The sequence below is a fragment of the Ambystoma mexicanum genome, chromosome 4q (genome assembly GCF_040938575.1).
Source record: "Ambystoma mexicanum isolate Mex_15411 chromosome 4q, UKY_AmexF1_1, whole genome shotgun sequence".
NCBI lineage: Eukaryota > Metazoa > Chordata > Amphibia > Caudata > Ambystomatidae > Ambystoma > Ambystoma mexicanum.
Window position 1 is genome coordinate 229,241,252 of NC_090928.1, and position 19,190 is coordinate 229,260,441.

A 19,190-nucleotide genomic window follows, 5' to 3' on the forward strand; every position below is an offset into this window, starting at 1 on the left:
TTGTAAACTGTTTCATCCCTCCAGAATTCTTCCCCTTACTTTTACCTGCTTCCTAACAAGAACTTTGGAACATTACGCACAACTGTGCGCTTTACTCGTGCATTGAGCACAAGGTTCCATTCTTCTTAAGGTTGAATGTCCAGTTAAGGTTGCAATCTCTGAAGACTTTTGGTGCTACATAAGTTATTCCCCCATTTCTGTTGGTTATTGATGGCGTTATGCACTTTCTCGCACTAACTCCAATTTGTGTGTGTGTATATGTCAAAACCTTTGTACCTCGGTACAAAGAGGTCGGAATGCACTCCCAAGAGCAGTTCAGAAGAAAGTGTCCTCCAAACACCAAGTCAAGTCACCAGAGATTACCAGGCAAAAAATGTTCCTTTGTTAGTGTGTGTGTGTGTGTGTGTGTGTGTGTGTGTGTGTGTGTGTGTGTGTAAATATATATATATATTAGTGTTGCTTGTGTGGTAATTTGCTAGTAGTGCATTTCATTATTCATTGTGCCTATGATAAATAGAATATTTGTGTAAATATACTGTCTAATTGTAATTCTTGGTCTTTTCCTGTGGGCTCATTGGAGACCACATCACCCTCACCCTCACCCTCACTCCTCCTGAGATTAGCCTTCACTGCTCTCCATGCTGCTGTGGTCTGGCTAGCTTCCCAGAAGCGTCCCCTGTTCATCTAATAAGGGTGGCCTCCTAAACATCTGCCTGTCGAGCCACAGTTTAGAAATCCATTCTAACACATACAGTACTAAGACCGTGTATGCATAAATACTTTGAAGGACCAAGGCAAGACCCTACCTAGTCCTAGGCGAAATGTGTGCCCAATACGTGGTGGTAAGCACAGTACTTAAAAAGAGATGGGGAGAAAAAGTGAGCTTTAGTCAACACTAAAATACATTTACATAGTTCTGATCAGGATAATTTTTCTTTCGTTTTTTTTATTTTTTTTTTACCATGCCCAGAGGTCCACCAGAAGACAGAAAAGGATTACGTAGTAAAGAGTTATCATTACTCTCTGAAACAAAAGGATATATAAATAACACAACATTTATACAAAGTAACCTAGTACATTTCAGGAGGCGGAGGTGCAAAATAGTTATTTAAAAATGCATAGTAAATTAATGTAAACTGAAATTCTAATCCTGGGCGGAAAACTCGGGGCCTTCCAAACTCGCTTCATTGGAGTTAGTTATCATAGGATTCCAATTTAACAAGGAGGATGATTATGGCTTTTGCGCCCCGGCGGGTGGGATTGGGGGGGCATCCTGATCGGGAACTGCCCTCCAGCTCTAGCCACAGTAGGCCTGAGCGAAGCGAGGGCCTCTGCGAGGGCTGTTGACGGCCATATCCACTCCAGGGCCGGTGCGTGAAAGTCATTCTCCGAAGGGAAGAAAATGAATCAAAGATGACTGCCACAATAGGGACAAGACACAGTCCCTTTTCCATTTCTTTGTTGGCGGGAGGTGGGTAAGACCAGAGCAGAGAGCTTCAGTCCTGCAGGTAAGTGGTGGGGGCGGGGGAGGAAGGGGTTGGCATTATTTTGGGATATGGGTGAATGGGGAGGCAACAGGGAGAGGCTCCCTGTTGCCTCCCAACATAAAATATTAAAAATAAAAATGGTGACACCCGGGGAAGGGCCTGTGGTGGCTGGAACGGCGTGCATAGAATGTATTCTCTTGCCCGCTGTTCCAGCCACCTGATTGGCTAATGAGCCTTCCCTGGGTGCATATTGACTTTTAAGTTGAGAAAATCAAAACCTCAGTATTGTGGCTTCTCATGATGATATTGTATTCATCTTTGGTTTTCTCCAACTCTGTACCACCCACTGTATCGTTAATGGTGACATAGCAAGACATTCTGCATGGCAACTTCTACATCTGCTAATGTTCAACTTTTTGTCTATACAGGAAGCCCAAAACTAAAAGGGCCAAACGATTTCTGGAGAAGAGGGAGCCCAAACTCATAGAAAATGTCAAGAATGCCATGCTCATAAAAGGTGGCAATGCCAACTTAACAGTAACTCAAGCTCTGAAGGACATTGTAAGTATATGTGGTGGTGAGAATATAACTGTTTATCTGAAGCAGTTTATACCTTAACTTATTCAGTGAGCATTTCAACCTCATGTTCAAATGTTTGTGTGTTTGCAATTACTGTAAAACTGAAGTTCATCAGTATGACAATTGTGAAATTAGGAGCATGGGTATTTAATGTGATCTTCTACACAACTCTCTATGTAAGTTGACAATCAATGCAACTTCTCCATCAGGGGGAGATGGAACCACAAGGTGTGATCTCCACTTCTTATCAACCTGTGTATCTTCAGGTCAGACTCCTCTTTCCACAGATCTCTGGCCCTCGCACCCACTGTTGTTCTCGTTTCTTTTGCCTTCTTTGGGCCAACCCAACCGCCTTGATTTCTTATTTTCTCTGGCTAGTGATCTGCTCTCTTCCTCAATCCTGCTGTCACCACATCTTACCCTCTTCTTAGAGTCTCCTTGCCTCCAAGCGTTATTTCCCCCTCACTTTACCACCTTCTCATTCCGATGTTCTCACTCTCCTTCTCTGTGCCACCATGTAATCACCTCCCCCCTGTCCCTTCTCCCCTCTTGTCTCCAACATCCCCTTATCGCTCTCCAACCGCCTGCCACAACTGCCTTCTCCAGCAACACTACCCACTCACTGACTGACTTATTAGAAGCAGCTTGAGGTCATTTGGGGACAGGCTGTGGTTAGCTGCCTTCTCCAGGTTCACTTGAGGTTGTGGGCCTGCACCAAGCCTTTATTTGTTACTTCTAAAGCGCTTTACGCCAAAGCGCTGAAGCAAGAACACACTTTACAGTACAATAACCTGCATGGTTAAAAACTACAAAAAGTTATTTATAGTTGTCGTTCTAAATGAAGATTTGTCTTAAGAGTAGTATGAAATTGAGAGTAACAGGTAATGGAATCAAGAGATGGAGGAAGACCATTCCAGTCAGTCAATTTGGCTTTGTTCAGCATAATATGAACAAAAATGGTACCAGGAGAACAAGAGAGACTGAAGAAGGTGGGCAGACAAATATGAAGCTCAAATCGGTATATTCATTTTATTAAGATTTGTCTAAAAAAAACACATAGACGCATATTAATTTAATTAATTCTAAAAAGCATTTTACTAATCATACATTTTTTTTTAATAAAAAGTCTCCAGCCTACTTGTGAAACTGTGGGCTCCAGGCCCCATTTCAACAACGGGGGAGCCTTTTGAAAACCTTGAGGAAGCCTTGGAAGCATTTTTAGAAACTTGGTCTCAGAAGTCCCGCGTTTCTGACAGTTATGTTGTTATGTTAGTTGAATTTATTAAGCGCCCGTACGGCCAGAGGCATCATGGCGCTGGCTGCGTGAGAGGAAATTCCAGTAAAATATCAGAGCAATTAGAACAGTAAGGTTTTCAGTAGCCGATGGAAAGTGAGGTGGTCAGCAGACCCCCGAAGAGCAAACAGGAGAGCATTCTAGGCTTTTGCCTCAGTCACTGAAAAAGCTAGCCCACCGGTTCAGGACAGTCTGCTCCAAGGAACAACCCGAAGAGCAGACTGAGAGTAGTGGGCGAGTAGGCCCATACTGCACAATTTGCCTGCATATATTCTGCTCCTAGGTCATAGAAGGCACGATAGACGATACATAAGGACTTAAAATCAGTTTTTCAACGGGGAGACAATGAAGCTGCCTTAACAATGGAGACATATGGGCTCCAACAAGGTGACGAAAAATAGCTCTTGCAGCCGTGTTCTGTAGGAGCTGAAGCCTGTTTATCAAATAGCGGGGCTGCGCCAGATGCAATGAATTCTAATAGTCTAGCACACTCAGGACCAGTGCTGCCACAACTGGGGCCTGACACTACAGGAATAAAGGGAAGGACCTTTCGAAGAATGCAGAGCTTAAAATGGCCTGTTTTGCAAACCGCTGCAACCTGCTCGTTCATGGAAAGGGAAGCAGAGATCTTAACGCCTAGGTTCCTAACGGACAAGACAGGTGTAGAAAGAGGGCCGAGAGATGCAGGCCAGAAATCAGCAGCCCAAAACAGACAAGGGGAGGTAGTCCCAACAACCAGGACTTCTGTCTTGCTGCCGTTTCAGCCAATTTGTTGACATCCATGCCCCCAGATCTTCAAGACACTTCCTCAATCGGGTAGCCGTATCTGGTTGAGTGAGGTCAAGGCGGACCAGTATTTGAGTATCGTCAGCATAAGAATAATAACAAAACCCATGAGACTGAACGAGGCGGTTAGAGCGAAATGGAGGGAGGGAAACTGACTGGTAGCGGTCGGCCAGAAAGGCTGTGGACCAGCCAGACAGACCAGCAGCCGAAAGACGGAAGACCAGGGTGGGATGATCGACCTTGTCGAAGGCAGCCGAAAGATCTAACGCGACTGCTCCGAGACCACCATGATCCACCAAACATGCAAGGTCGTCCAACACTGAGTTTAAGACTGATGCAGTGCCCCTCCCTGGACGAAACCCAGATTGAAATGGGTCGAAGTACTAAGACGACTCCAGAAAAGAAGACCAAAGGGGGGGGATATCAATGCTTCCAGGACGTTCATCAAAAAGGGCAGGAGCGAAATTGGACGATAGTTCACCAACACTTCTGTGTTTAAAGAGGGCTTTTTCAGTAGAAGGATCTCCAGAGTGTGCTTAAGTGAGGGCGGGGATCACCCCACTCCTAAATGAAGCATTTACTGCTTCAGTAATATGAGCAATCGGGTCCTTGGAAACTTCCTTCAGGAGAGCTAGGGGAATGGCGTCCGTAGGGGAGGCTGATTTCAAGCACTGAATGGCCCCCAACACATAGACCATGACCCATTGGGGAGCCCCCTCCTGCAAAAGGCCGCGTCAGCCACTGACTGCGACACCCCACCATGTATGTTGTTACAAATGGTAGAAATTTTAGTCAGAAAAAACAGAGACACAGTTCCTGTGAGGGCGGCACCTGGGCCCGTGTTTTCTCAGGGTTAGATAGGGATTGCACAAGATCAAAAGGGGCCTTCGGTTTATTAAGGGCCTGCTCTACCTTGTGACTAAAGAACACTGTTTTGGCTTTAATTACTGCTTTATGGTAGACAGTGAAAGAGTGGCGAAAGGCAGCCTTGGCTTCACAGGAGTAGTTAGCCTGCCACTTTCTCTGTCTGCCTGCAAAGCAGCTTGGCTCCGTTAAGTTCCTCTGAGAACCAAGTCCCTCTGAGAACCACGGCTCCGGGGAACGGCTTCTCTGTTTACATAGTCTAAGAGGAACTAGTGAATCAGCCGTTGCTAGAAAAGAGGCATCCGGTGCTGCCAGGGTACAGGTAGTAGCCTGGCCGCAGTGTGCCTGCAGAGAAGTGGTTAAAACATGATTAGACACCCCCAGCCAGCTTTGCTTAAGAATGGCAGACTTTGCCAAAGGCGGAACCTTTAGAGGGATGGAGAGGGCACTAAAAAGTGGTCAGACCACAACACAGGAGTAGGGGCGGCTATAATAGTAGACTTCAACTGGGCAAATAGTAGGTCCAAAATATTGCCTCGCTGATGAGTGGGCTCAACTACCCACTGAGGAAGACCTAGGTCCAACATCCAGGCAATAAAATTTGCCATCTGCCCAGCAGTGTCAGGGTTAACCAGAAGATTAAAATCGCCCACAATAAGAGGATCTGGGTATTTGGTTTGAAGTTCTAGTGCCACTGCTGGGAATTAATGTGCCCGCACAACTCGGCACCATAGACGTTTGCTGAGGCCGAATGTGCTACATAGATGCTGATTGCAGGGGACGCAGCCCTTTCCCCATGTTCCCAAAAAAAATACGTCCTCAACCTACCACTATTTTACCCCAGCACAACCTGAGCATTATCCAACAGAGGGAGGCAAGTCCTAGTGACATAAAATCGTTCACCGAAATAGTCATAATAACAAACTTGTTCGAGATCTTCAACTTTCAGAGTGGATGCGCAGCACCTATATAACCTAGGCCTAAAAACCAAGACCTTTGTCTTGGCCTTATTTAAAGTCAGTCCTAGGTTTGTGCATTGATTGAGAAAACACTCCAGAGAAAGCCTAATCCCCATAGGCGATGTAGCCAGCAGAACAGCATGATCAGCAAGCGATCGTGCCGGGTACACATTGCTACCCAGCTTCGCGGGAATCGCACCTTTTGGCTTGCCATCTTGACAGTTCCATGACTATCTTGTTGATGTATAATCGGAATAGGAGAGGAGCCAGGACCGCCCCGCCTCACTCCACTGTCCACCCTGAATTTGCTCCTGGTTTTAACTCCAAAGACCCCATTTTATGACTGCAGAATTGCTCATATACAGTTCCATGTCAAGACAGGAGGTGAGCATTATGCTTTTCTTTCTCTATTAATACCCGCACAGTATTTCTTAACTCCGTTTTTGTGTACTCAGAAGCTCTTCCTGAGCTTAAAACCAAAAAGGTCCCAGAGTTTCAAAAATCCCCATGATCCCTGAGTTTCTAGTAGTCCTGAGCTGCTGTTCTTCTGAGCCTCAGATCTGTCCCTGTGTATAAATAAGCCTCTCTCTCGGGTCCATTCCTCTTTTCTTTGTTGCTGCACTCGGATAAGTGAATCGTTCACTTTACACTGTCAATGATAGTATTGCATAGGTGATATAACGTTTATATATGAATATGAGTGATTTTCAATATAAACATGCACACAGAGTACTATATTTTCTGTTTTCTATTGTTTCTGTGTGAACATTTTCAGGTGTGCATATGCACGCTGTAAAACGATAGGAATCTTGACTTCATTAGCGGCGTGCGCGTGTATCATCGATTGGATTCAAAAGGAGGACTGGGCCACAGCCGCGAGTGAAAGTGCTCGCATTAGGCATCCGGCCCCGCCTCCTTCCACGCTGATCAGGATAATTCTGTGTGGCAGCAGTAACACAGGCGTGAATACAGCAAGGCACTACGACCCCGCGGGAGGAAGGCGCACTGCTTCACATCCCAGCAGTCTCCAGGCCTCAGTTCATCGCCAATTCAGCACGGAGAACACGCATCTTAATATTACCAGTTTAGCATTTATATATAAAAATAAAAAACTAAAAACGATTTTGAGACACTTTACAGGCTGCTGCACAGCTGAATTCCCTAGCAGCTCACTAGTTCGAGCATTTAGAATGGCACACTTTGAAGGCCCTAAAGTGCCACAGAGCACCTCCCCGGAATGGAGCTCGGAGGAGTGGGTGGAGGAGCCCACAAAGGGGGACTAGGACCTGTCCCTTAGTTTTAAGAGTCCTGGGAAGACTCATTGTCGTAAGCAGTATTGCGGGGTGTACAGCCCCTAGCACAGAGATTGGATCTGCTGGAAGCTATGCTTGGCAAGCAGAAGACCAACCTGGACAGATCCAGGAAAAGAAGGGCAGATGGCCCTGAAGAGGGAACCTCAGCTAGATACCCGCTTTCCGGGGTTGACAAAGAGGGGTGTAAAAGGGCTTGCAAGAGGACTACCTTTCATTTCCCCCCCACCCCCTCCAAGCCACACAGAAGGGATGGGCAGGGGACCCCAAGAGCCAGTTGACCCTGTCAGTAGGCTGACGAAAGCCTTTCTACTGAAGGTGACAGTGCTACCCTCTCGACCCTGCCCCAGGGGTGAATAATGAAGGGGATCAGAATGATATGGTAGGGTATTTATAATGCGTCTATACACAAGGGAGGGGAAACGAAGGGAGGAGAAACGGAGGGAGGACAAAAACAACAATCTTGCTAGGCCTAGTGAAAGTCAGATCGCGCGTGCGGGGGAGCGGGGAGGGCAGAAGTGCTGGGGACGTGAGGGGGGAGGATGGACATGTGCAGGACAAGGAATCGGGAAACAACAAGTAGGGCAGCCAACGGGTGGCAAGTGTGAGTGTTATAAGTGCAGATAAGTGTCTAATAAGTGCAGGAGAGGGGACTGTAGTGTTACAGATACAGACCACAAGTGCAGGGGGTGCCAAGAGGCAGTGTGGGCTCGCAGCTGGACAGGCGGGGCCCGAATTCAGAGGGTTGCCGTGTGACCAGTGCATGTATCGGACAGGAGTTCAGCTGGGGAGAGGAAGAGAGGAGGCAGAAGCCTAAGGGAAAGGTCTTGAGGTGCTTCCGGAACGGGAGATGGTTCTGCTCAAGTTTCAGAGAGGCAGGGAGGCTGTTCCAGAGGGAGGCACCAGCCGAAGAAAGGGATCAGCCCACAACTTGTTGCTTAGAGAAGTGACTGACCCTCAAAGAGTTGGAGGAGCGGAGAGCTTGAGTAGGAATATATTTCAGTAGAGTGAGTTGGCGGTATTGCGGTCCCAGGCCCCAGAAAGCCTTGTGGACAATGCAGAGAGTTTTGAACTTGAGCCTTGCTGTCACTGGGAGCCAATTAAGAGATTTCAGTGCTGGAGAGATACAATCCATGGTCTTGAGGCCAAGGACAAGTCTTGCAGTCCTGTTCTAGATGAGTTGTAGAGGATGGAGAGTAGAGGCGGTTAGATTTAGAAAGAGGCTGTTGCAATAGTCCAGCCTAGAGAAAAACCGACCTCTGGAGACAGTAAGCTTGTGGGGGAAAGTGAGGAAAGGAAGAATAGCTGGTAGTTTGACTTCTTAGAGAAGTCAGAGATGTGAGGACAGAAGGAGAGTGTGGAGTTGAAGTTGATCCTGAGGTTCTTAGCCTCACAGGTATGAGCAGGAAGAGGGCCCAGAGTGGGCGGCCAGAGAGTGACGGGAAGGTGCTGGTGAGCCGATGAGGAGGTTCTCAGTCTTACTGGCATTAAGGTAGAGATCATTGGCGGCACACCACTCCTGGATTGCGGACAGACAATCTGGGTTGAGAGACGGAGAAGATGCAGCTGAGCCTGCAAGCAAGCTGAGTGTCATGAGCATAGCACTGAAAGTTGCTGCAGAGAGCAGGTATTCGGTGGGCTAGAGGTGCCAGGTATTGGTTGAACAGCCAAGGGGAAAGATTAGACCCCTGGGGAACACCACAGATAGAGAGATAGGGGAGGAAGGACCCAAGTTGGACCTGAGAGGGTCAATCCGAGAGAAAGGAGATAAGGCGATAGTTAGCCGGACAGGAGGGGTTGGCTTAGGGTTTCTTAAGAAGAGGGTGCACAAGGGAATGCTTCAGGGTGAAGAGAAGGTTCCAGTGGCGAAAGTGGTTGCAGAAGTCGGCCAAAGCTGGAGCAAAGGTCTTTGATGGTTTGGGATGAGGAGGGAAGAACCTGTTTTGACAAGACTTTCATAGATCAGACTTGTCTATAAACTTTGTAGGGGGTGAACAAGGGAAAGGGAGAGAAGGGAGGAGGAGAGGTGGCCAGAAGCAGAGCAAGGAGAGGAAGAGAGGGTGTCCTGTCATTTAGACATGAAATGTGAAGCCAAGGCCGTGCAGATGGCCTGGCAGAGGGACAGAGGAAGATGCTGCAGCAGGATTGGCCACCTCCTTGCAGATTTTAAAGAGTTCGGCTGAGTTGTTAGATGCCGTAGATATGGGGGCTTGGATGGGAGCTCTCCTCTTCGTGTGGACAGAGGGTTGGTACTGTCTTTGAAGCAGGCAGCAGCCCAGTTTGTCCCAGGGTGCACATGATGCCTACCATTTCCTCTCTGCCACCCTACACTTGCGTATAAGGGAGGGAGATGTATTTCTGTAAGCATGTTTGGCTTACCCAGAGGCAGAGTGTATGGCAGTGTTTTAGGCCACGGCTAAGAGATCAGGAGGGAGTTGGGGAAGCAACATTAACCCGTGCCACCATGGCACCATGCGAGTATGACTGGAGAGCAGGGAATGGCAAGTGACCTGTCAGATGGGCATTAAAGGGAAGGTGCAGCAGAGTAATGTAGTGAGGGACCCTGGAGAAGGCTGGCAATGGGCATGAAAGTAGCCCATCTAGATATATGTTCAAAGGCAGACCCTGTTTTGAAATGCAATTTTAAAGTTTGGTTAGGTGTCAGTTGTTTAACTTAAGTTTGTTAGTGATGTTTTATGAAGTGCTTGTTTTCGTTCATTTTAAATTCACAGAACACCATTGCTCTGCAGTTCTGCTTAAAACATATCCTTTTAATCACCCCACAAAGTTCCTTTCAGCTAAGCCTTCGACCCTTTTACCCAAGACCTTCCCTAGGTCACTTTTTCTGCTAGTGTTAAAAAGTCCATAGATTAACCTCACATTACTAAAGATCCTGCCATTTTAGTCCTTGTTCGATTGATTGTGTTTAAAGTGAAACTTAATTATAAGAACCTTACCTTTTTGAACCATTGAAACAGTGAAGCTGGTATTTAACCAATGAGTTTGCTTTCCCACACTTTGCTCGTGTCTCATTTCCATGCTGAACCTAAGGTGTGAGGGCTGTAGATGGTCATGATTAAAGTTTCTTCTCCGGTGCCTTCCTGATCCTCCAAATATATTTCTACTTATTAGGAACCAAATTCAAAGACTACATGAGCTCCTTTTAGTAGGATAACAAATCTTGTTGGAAGCTAGCTTTGAAGATCATATAGACAAATAACCTTGCTTTCTGGGCCTGTGCAGAACACATAGAATGCTTTGATAAGATTGACCTCCCAGACATTGTCAAATGCATCTCGGGAGCATAGCTCAGGGGCAACATGCTCGCCTTGGAAGCAAGACGATATGAAGCAACACAGGTTCGATTCCCCAGGTCTGTGCTTGGAAACTTCTGGGTATGAAGCGTGTTATAAATAACCAAATACAATCCTGTTATTTCACTTCTCATAGCTCGCGCTGTTGTGATTTGTTCATTTATTTGGTGCTGAATCCTGAGTAATGGAAGTAAAACACACCTGTTGAACCCAGGCTGTAAAAAGGCTTTTAAGTATTTTTTTTTTTCCCACCTCCCCAAACACCCCCCCCCCCAATCTCCCGTGGTGATCCTCCAGTGTGCTCACATGGACGGCATGAGTATTTCTCTTGGAGGTTTCCAGAACTTAAATGTGACGGGTCTCCAGCTCTGTTTCTCATTGCCGTTTGATGCCAAGTAGAATGCTGTCCAACAATCTGATTCCTAGAAGGAGTATAATGCTCTATTCTGTCTGGAAATGTAGTCCAATGTTAGGGTTTTCCTAGTCTCTATGTATAGTCTTCAGGAAGAGCTTTTGGAGCCTAGGTGCTACAATCTTAGTATGGGAAACGGGAGTTGTGCTACGCACTTGCACTCTCTAAGTGACGGGTGAGTTGTTTATAAAGCCAAACCTGTTTAAGACCAATTCTTACGTGCATGCTAACTTTAGAAGTTTGAGATGTGAGGGAACACCTACCTTTTGATGCAAAGAGTTGAAGGATTGTGCTGAGTCCGTTGTGCTATCACGAACATGGTTAATGTCTCCTTTGATGTCTGTATTGCACCTGGCAGTCTCGAGGAAGCTTGGATTATGCCTTTAACTAAAAAAGAGGTCTCTTGACTCCAGCATTGCTGGGAATTCTCGTCCTTTTCCTTTTAAAAATCTTGGATCTGGTCGCTTATCTTGACATTTTTGGGATACTCCGTGAAAGGCAGTCCAGCTTCCACGCACGGCATGGTATTGAGACTGCTTTGCTTGATCTTAAATCTAACATCTTTGGTGGTGGTCATACTGCTCTGTTAATGCTCCTGTATCTCGCAACAGCATTTGACTTGGCCAACCGGCTCATGGAGGTGACCAATTTCTCCTCATGGGTAAAGTCCTTCCTAACTGACTGAAAAGCAGAGATTCATTATGCTCTTCCAACCACTCTGACCTGCGGAGTGCCTCGGCATTCCTGTTTGACCCCCACCTTGTATAATGGTTGTACGCGCTCCCCTTTTGATTTATTGGATAATCTTGGTGTCAAAAATATAAACTATGTTGATGATACACAGAAATTCCTCCAATTGAAAGGTGTTTATTAAGAAGAATATAGGGCCGGTAACTACATCTATTTCGGTCATATAGGCATGAATGGCAAAGAATGCCTGGGCACTTAATGATACCAAGACAGAGTTGTTTATCCTGGGATTGTTCTCATGAAGCTGGCGAATGACTGTACCTCTTGTACTATCTCAGGTTGTCATTTCTGTGGCACCCAAGGTTAAAACTTTGGGAGTAATTTTGGATGCTGAATTGACGATTCCGCACGTTAACCATCTCGGATCCTCCTGTGCAGATTTTCTTAAACCTTTAGGCAGATTCGGCCTTACTTATCGGACCATAATTGTACTAGCCTCGCCCATGCTATCATTGGCTCCAAGTTCGATTACTGTAATGGCCTACTCGCTGGTACTTCACAGTCCAACCTGGCAAAGCTTCAGGTTATTCAGAAAGATGCCGTGCAAGCTGTCGGTTTTTTGCACCGTGATCGTGTCACGCAGACTAGGCGGCTGATACATTGGTTGGCTGTTACGGGACACTTTTCTCACAAGATACTTGTTCTTACTTATACATTTTTGCATGATGTTGGCCCCTCCTATCTCCCTCGCTGCACTACGCGCATAATTGGTCATCGATCACTGCGTTAGGATGATGATGATGATGATGATGATGATGATGATGCTAGTCTTGCGTCGCTTCAAATTGCAGCAGGCCATTAAAACCATGATTGATCATGTTTCTCCAGCTCTGTGGATCTCCTTGCCACGCGTTTTGTGCTGTATTCCTCATCTGGACATTTTCAAGGATGCTGTATAAACCTTATTTAATACATAGCCTGCTTGTTTCTCTGTTTGGTATTGTCCAATTGTTTGTTTTTTCTTGTTTTCAGTGCACTGAGGCCCATGGGCGAGTTGCGCTCTATAAGAAATAAATAATAGCCATGTTCGCATAGACTGCTACATTAAAATTGGAAGAGCATGGAGATGTTGGCATGCAAAACATCTTAGCGGAAAATTGCATTTATTGCAGTTTTGTTACACCCTACATTGCGAACAGTGTAAGTGTTGAGGGTTGTGGGTTGGGGGGGGAGGGTGCAGGAGGTGATGGGGCAGAACAGAGCACAGATATCTAATTGCAGCTCGATTGGGACCCCACCTAGGATGAACGGTGTTAGACAGCCTTCAGGAAGATTCTCCACACTGCAAACCACCACCACCCCCCCACCCCCCACCCCTCCATGCTACACACTGGCATTTAAAATCAGAATGGGCTTGAAATGACATTCCCAGTAAAGGCACTTTATTGCAATGAAAGTCCTCGACGAGTTTATGGTAAAGTTCTCTCCATACAAGGGCTTTTACGTTATTTTATTGAAGGGAATTATTTTGTTGTAATTCACTCCAAAGCAATAACTTTGTGGCTTTTTGTTTATATAATGGGGGAGGGGGAAATCTACCCATGCCACTTACCCAAACCCCCCACCCTTCCCAACCTCCACACACCCCATGCTCTTTCAACCCCTCTTTACCCCCAAACATGCCTATAAAGATTATTTTGCCCTGAAGTAATTGCAGTGAAGTGAATTACAACAAAGTAATTCACTTCGATGAAACAACGGCATACACATACAAGGAACCATTGGACTAAAGTTAATCATGGTTACAACTCCAGGTTAGAGCCAGACAAATTTTTAGTTGTGCTGATGGCAATGGAAAGAAGTCTGCGGTATGAACCGGGCTTGCCAGTCCAAAAGAACTACTGGAGACGCTCATTTCACTGATACTACCCGTCCACGTAACATAGAACACAGGGTTTACAGGGCTTGCAAACCTTCATTCTTCCATGGAGGACCCTGCCAAGGTATCTCCTACCACCTACAGTTTTAGGGGGCCAAGTATTTCCATTTTGGCCAAATGAAGTAGCTTGACTTAGATAAACATGAAGCACTAGAGTGACTCCAGCCAATCCTTACAACTTGTCCTGTTCACAATACGAAGAGCCAATTAGAAGAACTCTGGTGAGCTCACTGATGTCTAGGATTGATTGATTGATGCCGGGTGTGCACAAATTCTTCCTATCCCGCAAGCCAGTAGTGCCCTTTTTATAGAGCAATGCCCTGTCTTCAGTTTCATGCTAGACCCATTACTCTTTGGTGAATCAACAAAGGGTCCCATGCTCCCGTGCAACCCTGCTTGCATTTGAAAATTAAAAACTGTCCATTCAAGACTCTGTCCAAACACTGTACCCCATTTTAATACCTGAGTTTTTTTTTCCATCTATAAAATGTTGGTGTTACCGGCTGGTGTACATTTTATGTGGTTGCTCCAGTGTAGCCTTTTTACCGTGTTAGTAGGCAATTGCTACCTGAACAGGAGCACAATGGCTGTGTGTTTTCTTAGTCATGTATGTTAGGACAGTTTTTCTGAAGTCCAACTAAGGTCTTAGTAAAACCATTCAAATGAGACAGTACAAGACTCCACTCTTAGTAGAAGGCTGTACCACTCGAGTTTAGGGTAGTGTAGACCGAGCGGCCAGGTTACAAGCACTTTTTGGGCGGCTTATAACTCCGCTCCCCCTGGACGAATCCTCACCAAACTTTGCAAAATAAGTATATGGGCCACTCAGAATATTTTCACAAAGTTTGGTGATTTTGTTCCAGTGGGGGGGGGGGGGGAGTTTTATAGAGGAAGGGGGTCCCAAAATGTCATATTTTCCCATCGACTGAATGGGGGAAAAACTGTGCACGGCTACAGGGCAAACCGCTGGGCGGATTTTCTCCAAATTTGCGGCAGTTGCAGGGTCCCAAAAGCGTGCGTTTGTAAATTTGGTGACCTTCCATGCAGTAATTTTCTTTAAAATGACCAAAAAGTAGGTCTTAAAAAATTAGTGATTATCTATGTCTGCTCCGCGGTCACACTTCCCTGTTCGCTCCACGGACAAGATACCGATTGGCTAAGGGGCTGGCGTCATGAACCGTGGACACGCGCCGTCTCTGCCTATTGGCTGCAGTGAGATGTGTTCTACGTCAGATTGTTTGGATGCGCCCAACATCTTGGATCCGCCGACAGCGGAGCGGCAACCAGCGGCAACATGCTATTTTGAAAACTATTTTGCTGTGTCATAGTGCTTGGGCAGGTTCAGACAGTAAGAGATGGGTGAAAAACTGCATTTGTTCTGGCGGTAGGTGTTCATGATGTATTTTCTATGCCCGCCTTGTTCGGGATGTTTGTACGTACAGAAAACGAGGGGTTGAATAAGGGTAGTATTTCAGTCCGTGCTGTGCACAGGGAACTTGAAACGGTTCTAAGGACACGCATGGTGTTAGCGAACATTGAAATTTAGTACATGCCGTATTTACATTATTTCTTTCTATGGGTATGCTATTCATTAGTACGCCGCCATGGGTGTGACATTCTACGGTGGTTGTGGCCAGGGCCTAGAGTCTTGGATGCATGGCTGTAGGCCGAAGGCCATTCTTCCAAGACAGTAGGCCCTGGCCACAACCACCGCAGCATGTCACACCCATGGATACACCTGTAGTATTGATTATCGATTAGATGGTTGTGGGCAGTGTGTACAGTCTTGGGTGCATGGCCGCGGCCATGCACCCAAGAAGAAAGTTATAAGCAATGGAGGTCTAAGCCACTGCACACCCATACATTGCAATATCTATGGACAAACAAATAAGAGTCTATACTATGGCCTCTTCCTCTGCAGCTTACCACACCTATACATATACCCGTAGTATCGCACATCCCTCAGGTGGTTGTGGGGAGGCACTGCACTCTTGGGTGCATGGCCAAAGGCCATGCACCCAACAACAAAGTTATAATCTCTTACCTTATAAGGCAGCATGGATTTTATATAACGCGGTGGTTGTGGGCAAGACGTAGACTTTTGGGTGCATAGTTGCAGGCTGTATGCCATACACCCAAGTATGTACACACTGCCCACAACCACTGCAGCATATTACATTCATACATCACACCCATACAATTGATTTTGTATCTGGTAGGTGTGGGCAGGGCAGGGCCTAGAGTCTTGGGTACAAATTGAGTACATGCTACAGCCATAGGCCATACTTCCAAGACTCTAGGCCCTGGCCACAACCACCGCAGCATGTCACAGCAAGGGGTACACCTGTAGTATTGCTTATGGATCAGATGGTTGTGGAGAGTGCATAGAGACCGATGGCCATGCACCCAACAACAGTTGTACGCACGAGTTATACGCTACTGCACACCCATACAATGGAATATCTATGGGCATACAGATAAAAGTATATGCTATGGCCTCATCCACTGCAGCATACCACACCTAGAGATGCACCTGTAGTATCGCACATCACTCGGGTGGTTGTGGGGAGGGCCATGCACCCGAGAACAAACTTGTCGACTCTAAAGTTATAAGCCAACATGGATTTTACGTAGTGCGGTGGTTGTGGGCAGGACGTAGAGTTTTGGGTGCATGGCTTCAGGCTGTAGGCCACACACCGAAGAGTGCAGACATGCCCGCAAGCAGTGCAGGATATCACATTCATACATCACACCCATACATTTGATTATGTATCTGGTAGGTGTGGGCAGGGTCTAGAGTCCTGGGTACAAATTGAGTACATGCTACACTTATAATGTTTCATTGTGTGAGTGTGTTATTCATGTATAAGCGACCATGGGTGTAATATGCTGCAGTGGTTGTGGACAGGGCCTAGAGTTTTGGGTACATGGCCGTAGGCCATACTTCCAATACTCTAGGCGCTGGTCACAACCGCTGCAGCATGTCACAGCAATGGATACACCTGTAGTATTGCTTATGGGTCAGATGGTTGTGGAGAGTGTGTAGAGACTTGGGTGCATGGCCAAAGTTGTAAGCACAAGAGTAATAAGCTACTGCACACCCATACATTGCAATATCTATGGACATGCAGCCAAGAGTCTATATTCTCGCCACATCCACTGCAGCATACCACACCTATCGATACACCCGTAGTATCGCACATCATTCAGGTGGTTGTGGGGAGACCCTGCACTCGAGCACTGCAGTTGTAAGCCACTATGGATTTTATATACTGCATACCCATACATTGGCAAACCTATGGCCTTGCATCCAAGTCTGTAGCCTGTGGCCACAACTACTGCAGCATTTCACAGGTATAGGTACACTCGTACTATGTAACATCATTCAGGTGGTTGTGGGGAGGGTGTAGAGTTTTGGGAGCATGGCCTTTGGCCATGCTCCCAAAACCAACTTTATATGTAGTGAAATTAGAAGCCAAAATGGTTGCGATATGCTTTGGTGATTAGCCTTGTAGATTTGTATATGTATGAAATTACTGTAATTATACTTACTGTTTAATTTGTTCAGAATCCATATAGTCTTACATGATTGTAGTACTTTCCGGAACTAGCCTTTTTTAATTACTGTGATTAAAGAAAAAAGCATGTTAGTGTTTGCATTTTAAGAAGATTTATTACATTGTATGATGAGACAGTTTAGTTATTTTTTTTACCCTCTTATTTAGTTTACAAACCAGTGTACTGTACATTTTGCTCAGTTTGTGTTTGTTCAAATCCTTGGGTCTGGGGGGAAGAAAATCCTTTTTGGATTAAAAAAAAACCTTTATTTGCTATGCTACAAAATATTTGCTTTCTTTTAGTGTTTCCGTGTTCTTTCTAATTAATGTTCTGTTTGTTGCCTTGTTGCCGATTTTTAACAGTTAGATACCTGTTGGTTTATTGTAACTGCATTTGTTTTTACGGTTCTGTGGTATTCATTTATCTGTGTCGTTATATACTCTTGGGCAGTTAGATACCTGTTGGCGTATTCTAACTGTTTGTAGTCTTTTACTTCACTTTTTGGTAATGTTGAAGAACACATTAGTTATTAAATTTTGGCTTTAGGAAGATTAAATACGCATTTGTAAGATTAACTGGCAATCTCTGCTTTAGAGTAATAGTGCTATCATTACATTACACCCATCCACATTTCTTTTTAATGTTTGCAGTGTAGTGACTGGCATTGGTTGTAGCTCCTGCATGGTAGATTATACCTACTGTTGTAAAGGTTTTCTTTCCAAGTGACACTTGACCGTGTGTGAATCCAGTCAGCTTGCAGTTGTTTTTGGTACCATCTGCATTATAACGTAGCAGCATAAGTATTGTGTACTTACTATGTGTTTCTATCAGTAAGGTGGAGCGATTGTCTGAATTGCACATGGTACATAATCTGCCATGGTTTGCTTTCTGTAAAAGTTGCTGAAATGGAATGGATTCACAATTAGGTATGGATGCATACACATCGCTCATTTGGGATTTGATACTGTATCGCATTGCTACAGAGAGTGCATGTATGTTTCCACATGTATGAAATCTGGAAGATTTCATTTATAGGTATGCTTTTGTTTTCCAGTACTTGTAGTAAGTACATTAGAAATTCTTGTGGATCTTCTTGTGAGTTTACAGTGAATCTCACCATTCCAGCACAGTAGTCCAATTCTTGTCTTATTCCGTGAACACTGTACGTGGTGTCAGGATTGTTACGTTTCTATGAAGGACTAACATTTGCAAACACAATTGGTCTGTACTGTGTAAGTAAATATTGTTAACAATTGGTGGCAATTGAAATAGAATATTCATTGCTACATTTGCATAGCAACTTACACCAGTTTCATTTGAAAATTTGAATGGACCAGCTAGTTCTGTATCTGAGTGCTTTTCTCGGAGTTTCTCTTCCTTCTTTGAAGAAGTACCTAGTTTACTTTCCCTAATAGGTTGTTCTTTGCTTGTGGTAATTGATGAACCTTTACCTTCTTTTGTTTTCTTTGAAGGATTTGCTGTTGGCTTCTGTTGCATTTCTGTTTCAATTAGTTTTCTTTTTACCACGTTTTACTTTTTCTGGAACAGGATATTGTTTCAGATGGATGGGGGGGGGGGGGTGTAGAGTGAATTGTATTCTAAAATGCAAGGAATATCAGCGTTCACTTTACTTGCATCAAAGTTGATTAGAAATAGACCATCAAGTGTACGTAAGCGTGATAGTGCTACGTAGCTCATGCCTTCTTTAAAGACTGTGTTTCCTATATCTATCAATGCTTTGTCTAGGGTAAGACCTTGGGATTTATGAATGGCGACTGCATATGCAAGAGTTAGAGAAAATAGTTCTCTACGTACATGCATGTCTTTGAAGAGAAGGAATCGAGCAGTTGAGCGCCCTATCCTTTTCACTTCTGAAAGTTTGTCAAAGTGAATATTGACAAACTGAATGTTGTTGTCACATGGGTATGTTTGAAAGCCAACAACTGTACCCAGTGCCCCATTAACTAGCTCTTGCTCCACGTCAAGGTTACGTTTAAG

The 19,190-nt window shown here is 45.2% G+C and overlaps 1 protein-coding gene across 1 annotated transcript in view; it reads left to right on the plus strand.

Annotated features, from left to right (window-relative positions):
• The window catches only part of RPF2 (ribosome production factor 2 homolog), a 420,196-nt gene that overhangs the window by 32,777 nt on the left and 368,229 nt on the right, over positions 1-19,190 (plus strand). The window contains exon 2 of the mRNA XM_069607771.1: positions 1,916-2,048. Coding sequence (XP_069463872.1) covers positions 1,916-2,048 — 133 coding nt within the window. The remainder of the gene's footprint in view (positions 1-1,915; positions 2,049-19,190) is intronic.